Source organism: Narcine bancroftii, chromosome 2, assembly GCF_036971445.1.
Source record: "Narcine bancroftii isolate sNarBan1 chromosome 2, sNarBan1.hap1, whole genome shotgun sequence".
Taxonomy (NCBI): Eukaryota; Metazoa; Chordata; class Chondrichthyes; order Torpediniformes; family Narcinidae; genus Narcine; species Narcine bancroftii.
Genome location: NC_091470.1, coordinates 44,013,970 through 44,027,165, shown reverse-complemented (window position 1 = coordinate 44,027,165; position 13,196 = coordinate 44,013,970). Strand labels below are relative to the sequence as shown.

General features: G+C 42.8%; 1 protein-coding gene across 1 annotated transcript in view; it reads left to right on the top strand.

Moving 5' to 3' along the window:
• Positions 1-10,729: 10,729 nt before the first annotated feature.
• cdc42bpb (CDC42 binding protein kinase beta (DMPK-like)) overlaps positions 10,730-13,196 on the top strand; it is a 224,763-nt gene continuing 222,296 nt past the window's right edge. The window contains exon 1 of the mRNA XM_069916469.1: positions 10,730-11,460. Coding sequence (XP_069772570.1) covers positions 11,286-11,460 — 175 coding nt within the window. The 5' untranslated portion in view covers positions 10,730-11,285. The remainder of the gene's footprint in view (positions 11,461-13,196) is intronic.

The following is a 13,196-nucleotide window of genomic DNA, read 5'->3' as shown; positions in this document are numbered from 1 at the left end:
ATTTGGGCTGCCTAGTAATATTTCTCGAAATCTGGGAGCTTCAGGCCTCCCATCTCATAATCCCATGATAATTATCAATAGAGCCTCGGGGTGGCCTACCCTTCCAAAGGAATTTCCTGATCCTTTTGTTTATCTTAATTGCAATTGATTTTTTTTCATTGAATAGATAATATGGTCTTTTTTTGTTGTTGATTGTTCTTTGGATGAGGGAACATTTTGTTATATTTGTTCACAAAATTATTGACATGTTTAATTTAATCATATCTGTAATAACATAGCGCTCCTCTTGGTCAAAATGGATCAATTTAATTACTCTCTTAGTGTTTGCCTCATGTTTTGTTGTTCAGAATTATATACAGAAGTATGTGGGCAGGTTGCTCAAGCCATAACAACTATAGAATCTCTGAGAACATCAAAGTTTAAGTTTGTCATCCAATTGTACCAGTAGAGCCTGATGAAACAGCACTATCCAGTCCATGGTGCAGAACAGTGCAAAACATGCATACAAACAATGCACATACACAGCACATATTAAAATAAATATAATGGAGAGTTCTTTTAACAGTCATTCAGCAGTCTCACTGGCCGTGGGAAGAAGTTGTTCCTCAGCCTGGTGGATCTGGGTCTGGTATTTCTGTATCTTTTTCCTGATGGGAATAGATGGAAGATGCTGCATGCATCAAGGGTCCTCCTTGATTTTGCGCGCACTCTTAAAACAACGATCCTGGTAAATCACATCAATAGGGGGAAACAAGACCCCAGTGATCCTCTCTGCTACTTTTGTGGTTCTGTGGATTGACCTCCAATCCAATACACTACGACAACCAGACCATACTGTGATGCAGCCGGTCAGGACTCTCTCGATAGAAAGTTGACAGAATGGTGGCCTATAGCCTTGCCCACTGCAGCCTTCTAAGGAAGTGCAGTCGCTGTTGTGACTTCCTGACAAGTGGTGAAATATTGTGTGTCCAAAATAGGTGACTTCTTAAGTGGACTCCCAAGGAATTTGGTGATCTCCTCTCTCTCTCTCTCTCTCTCTCTCTCTCTCTCTCTCTCCACTACTGAGCTACTAATGTGTAGCGGAAGGTGGTTGTCCCTGGTCCTCCTGAAGTCCAAAATAATTTCCTTTGCCTTGTCCACATTCAGACTCAGGTTATTATTCTTGCACCATTTTATGAGATTTTCCACCTCTTCTCTGTATTGCGACTCATCGTTGTTGCTGATGAGGCCGACTATTATCATGACATCTGAAAACTTGACCTTGTTGGGAGATGGATCTGGCATTGCAGTCATGTGTCGGTAGTGTAAACAAAAGCAGACTGAGCCCACAGCCCTGAGGTATGCCAGGGTTTAGCGTAATGATGCTTAACATTCTGCTGCCCACCTGGACTTTCCATTAGGAAGTCTAGAATCCAGTAATAGAGAGTGATGTTGAGTCCCAGCAAGGACAGCTTCTCCATCAGACTCTGGTATCTAATTGTATTAAATGCCGAAATGAAGTCAACTAATCCGGCAGAATACTCATTGTGCAATCTGTAATTATCAAAAGATTTTCAACTAATTGCACAATATCTGTTTTTTTTTTAACCTGAATTGATTAGCTAGCTCTGTGCAGACCAGCAGATGAGATTGGAATCTTTGCATGCTATATGATTGTGTGAACTTGGGTTTACATCTCCTCTTGGGGGGGGGGGGGGGGGGGTTTAAACAGTTTTTACCAATGCCGATTTTCCCACTTCAGGTTAGATAGTTCCAGGCCAATTAACTCTGTTCTCTATCACATGTATTACTAATTTTGTCCCTTCTGTCATCATCTACCATCATACTTCTTCTCCGTGGATTGTCACCTTGTCATGGAGGAGAAGCTTTTGTGGTCCTGTGATCCCGAGAGTGTTGCCATCTGGAGCTATGCTCCTGGTAGGGTCATCCATGGTGGTAAGGTTGAGAGTGAGGTCTCTGACAAAGAACAATCCAACCAAGTCCTCAATGGTGAAACAGGCAGATGAAGTTACTCTAAATCCAATGGCTGTGAAGGGGGATGAAGTCTGCAACAAATCCATCATCACCAATCATCATGGTTTTCATGCCATTGGAATTAGTTGGTTGATTTGGGAAGTATTGTGTGCTTTTTGGATTGCAACATCAAGTACATGTTAAACAAATACACGCACAGGCATCTTCGCTCTGTGGATCAAGGGATAGCCTCTTCTATGCAGGTAGCAAAATTCTGCATGCATCTTCTATGCAGGTAGCAAAATTCCAAATTCTACTTACAGCAGTGTATCATTTCCTTGTGTTTGTTTGAATATTCTTATTATCTAAAGACTTTCACCACAAATAACATATTCCTAACTAAATGAGCAAAGAATCAGGATCAGAATTTATTGTCATAAACAATTCATGAAATTTGGTGTTGACAAATACATGACAAATTAAGATTTAATGAATCTTGTTTTATTTTCTGTAGCATCTCTTAACTTTTAATGATTTTGAGCATAGGCCTGTCAAAACTTGCAACATCTGTGTTGCATGTCAGGAATTTATCTGAGGGAAGAACGATAACTGCCTTGGGATTAATTCTCAGATCTGATATTGCTGTTCTTACAGGCAGAGAATTGTTAAAATATGTTTTTCATGCTGTATTAATGTTTCATAACAGACAAAAATCGAATAGTTATAGCTTTTCAACCTGTTTATAATTATGAATTTTATGGTTAAATAAGCTAAAATAATGCAATGCTATGGGTGGATTCTGAGGTACAAGATTAGTGATTTACTATATCTGGAAATGTATGTTTTTATATTTTAGCAGCTACAGTTAGATGTCTGGGATTAAAATTGGGTTTAGCAATGTAATTGCTTTTTCCTGAATTTCCTTTTGTTTAAATTTCACTTTGAGTCCAATATTTCCAGGAGAGTAAAAGGATTCTCTAATCCTATATACAATATACATGGTAAAAGATGGGCAAAATAGACTTGCAAGGATGATACTAAAATTGAGCTTTCACCAGCCAGGAAAAGATAAACCAATTTCATTGTTTTTTTTTCTCAGAATTGTGTGTCTGTTTTTGATGTCTGGTGCTGGGCATGCAAAAAAATGTGACCACCCCAATTTAAAAGCACATAGTAAATGCTGGAGGAACTTACCCGGTCCTTCAGTGTCCATCCTTGAAGAAGGGCTCAAGCCTGATATGTCAGTAATACATCTTTACTTCTGATGGTTGCTGCAAGACCCGCTGAGTTCCTCCACTTACTGTGTGTTTTTACTACAATCACAGCATCTGCAGATTTCTGTGTTTCACTACAATCCTATGTAGACAACAGAGAATGCTGAGGAACTTAGCCTAGGAGAAGAGTCTGATGTTAGTTCACTTATCCTGCCTGTGAACTTGTAAGATTTTGCAAGTTCATGAACTGAGGTATCATGAGGAAGTTTGTTAAGTGACCAGTCCTGGTGCCATTTGGCAGTAGTCCAGGTTGCAGAAGCACACAGAAGTGCAGAGATAACTCTTGTCAGTTAGAATATGAATTTTGTTCCAGGACTGAGGTGCTGATCTTCAACACCCTTTTCCTCAATCAACCAGATTGAATGACCCCCTCCAGCAATTTAACTTCTCTCTGTCTTTCAGTAAAGTTTACATGGAAAAATGCTACAACTTCTGAAGGTCTTCTAACTGATGTCAGTTTCAATTGTTGCATCATGTGGGTGTATTAGGCATTTCTATGCAATACCACATTACTGGGGAAACAAGCAAAGAGACCATAAATCGTATCTACAGCACTGGAGGAGCTATTCTAACACTACCTACCACTAATCGTGAGAACTAATGTGTGAATTTACGTTAGGTAATTGTCACCTGACAGAGCCAGAAATGTAATGTCAAAGCAAGATGAGAACCACATTTCTACAAAGTTAGAAAGCATTAAGTTCATGGGGGAAGGGTGGAAGGAAGAGTGGTGATGTGTATATAGGATAGGACAGGGATGAGCAGGTGTGCACTGAAGTCCCTCGATGTTAGAGGGACTTCAGTGAACACAGATGGTGAGGTCTAGACTCTCTCTAATATCCCATGGCATGGGAGTGTCGGCAGGGCACAGAGGTTAAAACTCTGAAACATACCCACATCTTATAAAGTTAACAGCAGCTTTATAGGAACATATAAAATGTTCATACACAGCACGGGTCAGCAGGTAAACTTCAAATAGTGATAATTTGTAAATTAGTGATATTTCTTTAAGAAACATGCTACAGCCATATTTGGCCCCATAGTTATCACCAGTAACAGCTGTTGTGGATCCTTACAGGGTCATCATGAAAACAGTGCTTTGTCATCTGATGTAAGAGCACCCACTGTTAACATGCCTGCTAAAGGGCTGCCTAAGTGGGTGACAGATGTCAGTGCGAGAGAGTGAAGCATAAATTTATTTCTTTTCAACTCTTACCTGCCTGAACAATTAATGTTTGCACAGAATCTGGACCTAACCTTTACTTACTGTCTTGAGCTAAATAACAAATCCAGCGTACTCTATAGATTTCCGGTGCCTGCATCTGACCTTGCCTTAAGAGGCAGAGCAATGTAAACACTTCTAGTTCAGGCACGACACATTGCGATTCAGAGTGAAGTCCCCACAATATCAGAACACCAAAAAAATACCCATTGTTGTAGAATTTGAAGAATTTACACATACATTTTAATTTGTCCTGATCCTGGGGAGTGACTGACATAGTCCACAGTTCCTTCTCCCATCAATGCTTCTCAACCTGCTGAGTTCCTACAGCAGTATTTTTTTGCAGTCAATTGGTGCTAATTTTTTTTAAAAACAGGTTTGCATTGTACGCTAAAGGCTGCTAGATCTGCTCACTGATCTCATCTGTTTGGTCTTAAACATGTATGGACATGATGTCCACCCTCTCCTAATTGTGTGGCAGATGGTTGTCATAGTAGTGGAGCCCCACTGTGCACCAACATCCCAGTGTTTTCCATCATTTCAGTTACACCTTTCAGAAAGTGGAGCCTCCAGAACCATCTGCAAAAAAATTACCCAGCTGCAAATGATCCCCCACTCTAATGAGGGGAAAAAAAAAGGCACATCAGTGCAATCAAGTGGAAGTACTGTGTCCAGACAGATCATGAAGTGCTCTGTGTCAACAGGATTACAAAGTATACAAGGCAGCACTTTGAAGGCAATATAAATATCTCAGAAATGCTCGAGGAACTCAGTAGGTCTCACAGCATCTATAGTAGGTAAAGATTATATAACCAAGGTTTAAGGCCTGAGCCCTTTTTCAAGGCAGGGCTTTGGCCCAAAACATGGGTTATATACTGTATCTTTACCTCCGATGGATGCTGTGAGAGCTGCTGAGTTCCTCCAGCATTTTTGTGTTTTTACTCTCATCACAGCGCCTGCAGACTTTCGTGTTTCACTTAAATATCTAACATTGGAATTATAAACATCTTTTGTTTAAGTAGAATTTGGTTTTTACTCATGATCTATAAAATCCAATATCAATATTAGTTTGAATTGAGAAATACAAACCTTTTCATCTGGACTTAGGCCATTCGTGTGCAGAATTTGACAACAAACCAAAGTTACCACATGCTGTAATGTATTTGAAACTAAATGAAATAATCTTTTAATGAGTCAACATTTATAAAATATTTTCAGTTTCATATTGGGAAAGTACTGGTGCCTGGTAGTACAGTAACAACCAGTGATGTTGACTCACCAAAATCAGTTCAATTATGAAGGTTCAAATTCCAGATAAACGCATACAAATAGTTACAAACTCGGTTTTACACAATTGTGCTAATCGTATTCGTAGGAACTCTAATCCCCGTTAATGGCTGTGTGGGGTAAGAGCAGGAGCTTTAAATCGGCAAAACTTGTTGTTGGCTCAGAAACCTGATACATGCTTTGGACAAAAAACACTTAGCAGATCGCACAGCATCCATAGGAGGTAAAGATATATTACTGATGTCTCGGGCCTGAGCCCTGCTTAAGTAAAGGGCTTAGGCCCAAAATATCAGCATTAGCTTTACCTCCTATGGATGGACACTGAGTTCCTCCAGTATTTCTGTGTTTTTACTACAATCACAGCATCTGTAGACTTTCATGTTTCACTGCAAGCTTTGAGCAGGGTAAGAGTGGGAAAGCCACTTGGGAGAGTGTTGATTGCTCAATAAGGGCAAATCACAACTGCTTTTAAAATTATTTAGGAAGCAATACAATATTGAGCTTTGTAGAATTCACAAATTGAACAATAGTGAGGATTTGGTGTTGACAACACCCGGTTGACAGGAACCACAGGGTTTTGACAGCATCCAGACCGTCCTGGTGCATCATTATTTACACCTTTGGGAAAAAAAAACATAGTTTCTCTGCTGGAAAACGCCAGGGCAAGTTCAATTGGAATGTCTTGAAGCTTGACCACCAGATGCATGCATGCATAATTATCATCTACACAGACCCACTGTTTTCTCCAAATGACTGAAAAACCTAGGTCTGGTTTGATAAGAATAAGCACACAGACAAGGTCTTCTTGAATTGAAAACTCCACTGCCCATAATGCTTCAATATGAAGAAGCATTGCGACCTTCTAGAAACCCAGCGTAAATAGCAGAAGGAATACAGTATTCCCAAATTATCCACCTATTCCATATTGACCTCATTAGCCACCTCAAAACTTACCGAAGTAAAATTATGCATTATATTAAACTGTTATCTTGATTCTCTTACTTGTCTGCTAAGCAAACTTTATTTCAACACATTTATTTACAACCATATAACTTTTTTTGTGCCAAACCAACCACAACATGAAAGTCTGCAGACGCTATGATTATAGTAAAAACACACTGAAATATTGAAGAAACTCAGCTGGTCTTTCAGCATCCATAGGAGACAAAGATATATTGCCGATGTTTTGGGCTTGAGCCCTTCTTCAAGAAATAAGCAGAATGATCAAAAAACAGGAAATCTCAAAATACGGAGAGTGCTGTCTTGGGCAGGAGTCTAGACCAACAAAAGATGTTAATTGGATATGATAAGAGGAGGGGTGAGAATTGATTATGTCTATGTGAAAGAAGACAGGGAAAAGGCAATGGAGGAAGAAAACCAGTGAAGTTGATATGAATGACATCTAGTTGGAGGTGCCCAATTTGTCCAGTCTGGCAATCCATGAGACCATGGACTGATATGTAAGCAAGGGAATGGGATGGAGCATTGAAATGGGTGGCCAAACTATTGTGGCGGACAGAGCCGAGGTGCTCAATAAAGTGATCTCCCACTCTGTGCCCAGTCTCTCCGACGTAGAGGAGGTCACAATGGGAGCAGCGGATGCAGTAGATGACCACTGCAAATTCACAAGTGAAATGTTGCTTCCCTTGGAAGGGCTGATGGTGGTGAGGGAGGAGGTGTGGGTGCAAGTGAAGAACTCCTGTGGTTCCAGGGCTAGGTACTCAGAGGTGGGGAGGATCTGGGCTGGAGGGCCTGTTACTGTGCTGTCTGTCTAAATTTAAAAAAAAACACACTTAAATCATCAGGGTGTGGGTTCAGTTGCCTCTCTTGGCTGGAATACAATATTTAGGTTGATATTTCTGGACTTTACTTACTAATTTTGTCATAATGCAATGATATATTTTGTCTTGCAATCCATTCCACAGTACTTAAAATCTCAAGTCATACCTCCTCTTCAAGCATATGGTGAAGTGACCTGTTTATGCCTTGAACAGATTATTATAAGGTAGTATTGATTGTGTGATGGCTTTTTTTGGGGGGGGGGTGGTGCTTGAGTGTATGATGGCTTTTTTTGGGGGGGGTGGTGTTTGAGTGTATGATGGCTTTTTTTGGGGGGGCGGTGCTTGAGTGTATGATGGCTTTTTTTGGGGGGGGCGGTGTTTGAGTGTATGATGGCTTTTTTTGGGGGGCTCTGCTTGAGTGTATGATGGCTTTTTTTGGGGGGGCGGTGCTTGAGTGTATGATGGCTTTTTTTGGGGGGGGCGGTGTTTGAGTGTATGATGGCTTTTTTTGGGGGGCTGTGCTTGAGTGTATGATGGCTTTTTTTGGGGGGCGGTGTTTGAGTGTATGATGGCTTTTTTTGGAGGGGCAGTGTTTGAGTGTATGATGGCTTTTTTTTGGGGGGCGGTGTTTGAGTGTATGATGGCTTTTTTTTGGGGGAGGCAGTGTTTGAGTGTATGATGGCTTTTTTTGGGGGGGCGGTGTTTGAGTGTATGATGGCTTTTTTTTTGGGGGGCGGTGTTTGAGTGTATGATGGCTTCTTTTTGGGGGGGCGGTGTTTGAGTGTATGATGGCTTTTTTTTGGGGGGGGCGGTGTTTGAGTGTATGATGGCTTTTTTTTGGGGGGCGGTGTTTGAGTGTATGATGGCTTCTTTTTGGGGGGGGTGTTTGAGTGTATGATGGCTTTTTTTGGGGGGGCAGTGTTTGAGTGTATGATGGCTTTTTTTGGGGGGCTGTGCTTGAGTGTATAATGGCTTTTTTTGGGGGGCTGTGTTTGAGTGTATGATGGCTTTTTTGGGGGGGGGCGGTGTTTGAGTGTATGATGGCTTTTTTTGGGGGGCTGTGCTTGAGTGTATGATGGCTTTTTTTTGGGGGGGTTGTGCTTGAGTGTATGATGGCTTTTTTTGGGGGGGGCGGTGTTTGAGTGTATGATGGCTTTTTTTGGGGGGCTGTGCTTGAGTGTATGATGGCTTTTTTTGGGGGGCGGTGTTTGAGTGTATGATGGCTTTTTTTGGAGGGGCAGTGTTTGAGTGTATGATGGCTTTTTTTTGGGGGGCGGTGTTTGAGTGTATGATGGCTTTTTTTTGGGGGAGGCAGTGTTTGAGTGTATGATGGCTTTTTTTGGGGGGGCGGTGTTTGAGTGTATGATGGCTTTTTTTTGGGGGGGCGGTGTTTGAGTGTATGATGGCTTCTTTTTGGGGGGGCGGTGTTTGAGTGTATGATGGCTTTTTTTTGGGGGGGCGGTGTTTGAGTGTATGATGGCTTTTTTTTGGGGGGGCGGTGTTTGAGTGTATGATGGCTTCTTTTTGGGGGGGGTGTTTGAGTGTATGATGGCTTTTTTTTGGGGGGGCAGTGTTTGAGTGTATGATGGCTTTTTTTGGGGGGCTGTGCTTGAGTGTATAATGGCTTTTTTTGGGGGGCTGTGTTTGAGTGTATGATGGCTTTTTTTGGGGGGGCGGTGTTTGAGTGTATGATGGCTTTTTTTGGGGGGCTGTGCTTGAGTGTATGATGGCTTTTTTTTGGGGGGGTTGTGCTTGAGTGTATGATGGCTTTTTTTGAGGGGGTGGTGTTTGAGTGTATGATGGCTTTTTTTGGGGGGGCGGTGTTTGAGTGTATGATGGCTTTTTTTGGGGGGGCAGTGTTTGAGTGTATGATGGCTTTTTTTTGGGGGGGCGGTGTTTGAATGTATGATGGCTTTTTTTGGGGGGGGCGGTGTTTGAGTGTATGATGGCTTTTTTGGGGGGGCTGTGCTTGAGTGTATGATGGCTTTTTTTGGGGGGCTGTGTTTGAGTGTATGATGGCTTTTTTGGGGGGGCGGTGTTTGAGTGTATGATGGCTTTTTTTGGGGGGCTGTGCTTGAGTGTATGATGGCTTTTTTTGGGGGGGTGGTGTTTGAGTGTATGATGGCTTTTTTTGGGGGGGCGGTGTTTGAGTGTATGATGGCTTTTTTTGGGGGGGCAGTGTTTGAGTGTATGATGGCTTTTTTTGGGGGGGCGGTGTTTGAATGTATGATGGCTTTTTTTTGGGGGGGCTGTGCTTGAGTGTATGATGGCTTTTTTTGGGGGGCTGTGTTTGAGTGTATGATGGCTTTTTTGGGGGGGCGGTGTTTGAGTGTATGATGGCTTTTTTTGGGGGGCTGTGCTTGAGTGTATGATGGCTTTTTTTGGGGGGCTGTGCTTGAGTGTATGATGGCTTTTTTTTGGGGGGGTTGTGCTTGAGTGTATGATGGCTTTTTTTTGGGGGGGGCAGTGTTTGAGTGAAGTGTTATGAATGCAGAGAGTCATTCCAGCAGAGGGTCTTGCCCGTTTAAGCAAAGCCAGGTGTGAACACCACAGATCGTTCTTCTGGGCCTCGAACAAGGTGTCTGCACAGGATTTCAGAAAGGTTTGGATGTCAGCATGTCTCCCAACTGACATCCCGCCACCTTGCCTGCTCAAGAAGGGCTGAGATGAGAGACTTGCATTATTGGAGCTCCCCTCCCCTTGACTTGGAATATTTACAAAAGGGGAGACTTTGTTCCGTGCGAATTGGAAGGGTCCTGCACTGCTCTTGTACGAATTAAGAACATGTATTCACAGAAGTTTTGAGGCCGTGAACCGAATGATTTTATGAGAGGATCTATCTGCTGGTGGAGTTCAGCGGGAGAGTTGGGTCCCTTCGGAACATTAATTGGAAGGAAAGGCCATTTCAGTGACTTTATACACCTCTCTGAGGCGGCGATGTTTATTATTTTTCCGATGAAGGCAGAGATCGCGCTGATGGGAACAATTTTTCCGTCCTCCTGGACATTTGCTTTACCTTTGCGGTCGCAGGGACTAAGGGCCGAATGAGCGCGTGGCCCTCCGACTCAAGCCATCGTCGCTCTGCGTCCGAGTCCCGTTGGCGCTCACTTCCACGGGCGAACACGCGACGCACCTCGCTCGCTCTCCGGGTTCCACCCTGCTGCCGGGGCGGGGCGGGGCGGGGCGGGCTGCCGATCACGTGACGTCCGTGTGTTTCCGGTGGGTCGCCCTGTAGAGCGGGTCCGTTCGGCGAGAGTTGGTCAATGTGGGAACGGGGCTGTTTTAATCGGCCTGCATTTCCCATAGACGGTCAAGAAGAAATCAAGCGTGTGACGGTCGATGGTGGGGGTGAGGGGGGGATCGCGGGATGAGCGCCGCCGGCTTCACGCTGACGACAGGACGCCGAGGCGTTTCGGGAGAAAGGAAATGAAGCACGCACTTCAGGGCAGGGCTTCAGTTTAACGAAGACTCCCCCCAAAAAGGAAAGAAGATCTTTCTGCGGCAAAGGAGGGGAGAGAATATTATGACCTGCTGGGCCTGAGAGCGCCTGCGTGGTTTTTTTTTGGGGGGGGGCGGTTGGTTTGGGTGCCTTTTAACTTCCACCGTGAAAATGTCGGTTCCTGTGAAATAAATCCCGGCTTTGATCTCCCTCCCTCCCTCCCCCTCTCTCTCTCTCTCTGTCTGGGCGAGCGGGGACCTCAAACCGTCCGCCCCCCTCCGAGGAGGATCGTTTCGGGGCGAGACAGGACAAAACGTGGGAAGGGTAAAATGTCAGCGAAGGTTCGCCTGAAGAAGTTGGAGCAGTTACTCCTGAATGGACCTCGGAGTCACGCCGGCTCCATGAGCGTGGAGACTTTGCTGGATATTTTAATCTGCTTGTACAACGAATGCAGCAACTCGCCCATACGACGGGAAAAGTACGTTGCGGACTTCTTGGAATGGGGTAAGCGGAGCCTCGGGTGATCGTCGGCGTGAAACAACTGTTTTCTTTTCTGGGACCGATTTTTCTACATCTTAATGATCTTCCTTTACAGGTTAAACTTCGGAGAATGAACCTATTATCCCCTTATGGGGGATTTATTAAAGTCAGTCGTTAATAAATCAGATTATGCTCTCAAGTTTACAGAACGCTTAACTCCTATTTAAAGTTCCAGACAGATTTTTTTCTAAAAACGAAGTACACCTTTTTATAATGGTTGAGCATGTGTGGCTCCTTTCCCCTTGTTCGATCCTCGGCTATCATTGCAATCTACTGACTTTTTGTTTGCTTATGAATACTCCCCTATTTCACAATTTAAAATGAGGTGAGGTGTGATGACTATAAGGTGTGGTGGATTCCCTCCATCACGTTGAACCAAATATCAATGTTTCACCTGATCCTTTTGGACGTGAGTGAGTGAGTGTTGGAGACTGATGGGCTTTAATATTCTCTTGAGCTTACACTTGAGTACCCAACATTCTGTTACGTTCCAAATTAAGAGGATTCACTTCCTGCACTCTTTCATTGACGTCACTAATAAGATTAACAACTGAATGGTGATCCATTGTATCACATCTGGCACAAAGAGCTGAACTATTGGATATCTCCTGGCTTTGTCATATGTTTGCAAGATTTGCTTTGTTCCAAATGTGAATGGTAGTTCCAGTTTTAAGTTGCTTGAAAGGGGTGTACTTTTAAAAAAAAAAGTTGGAGGTTTACAGTAGACATCGTCCCATTTATAGCTACATGTATTCAGCATTATTTGAGATTCATTTCTTTGGGTGTAACTAGCAATGTTCAATTTAGGAAATGGCCAACTTTTCAGACTCGCACAAAGGATGTGGGTGTAGCTGACGATAGGTTTATGGGCAATCACTAACTGCACTTCAAGGAACAGTCTCTTTTCAACCTTGTCCTCTGTGTGGTGAAGTGTTGCTCGTTAGTTCTGCGATGATGATCCAATGGCCTCAAAGTGTTGGCACTTTCAAGTCCGAACAGTGATATTTATGCAGGGGATATAAGAGACGACATAGATTCTGGAATTTGGAGCAATAAACAAACTGCTGCAGGAATTCACCTAGTTGAACAACATCTGTGGGAGAAAAAGACTGGTTGCTATTTCAGGCTGGAATCGTACATCAAGACTCGTGTCAATATCAGGACCGGGAGAAGAGTTTCTTAGAAATAAATTTTCAGAGGAAAATGTGTATCCTCTCTCAATGGAAAGATTTAACATCGCCTTCCAACCTGTATTTCAGTTCATCGTATAATTGTTATATTTATCGTCGGATTTTGAATGAAACAATACAACAGTCAGCATTTTTCTCCAGACTTTTGCTTTAATCAACCATTTAGATTGCTTACAGTATATCAACTGCTTGCAAGACTTTGCAATAAGTTTAATCTCAACATAATTTAAAGTGCTAAAGGTTTTATTTTAATCTTCTGTTCACATTTTGCATCCCTTTGCAGTAGTAGACATTTTAAAAGCAACTGTCAAGATAATCTCAAATATTGGAATAGCCAGGCATGTAAACCCATGAATATGTGACATTCATGATTATTAGGCAGAAAATCTATCACAGTGTAACAATAGGCATCTGGTCAAACTTATTAAAACGCATTTTCATGTATGAGTTTTTACAGATGTGGAAGGTGCCTTTACTTTTGAGCTTTCTGAAGAATCTGTTTGGGCAATG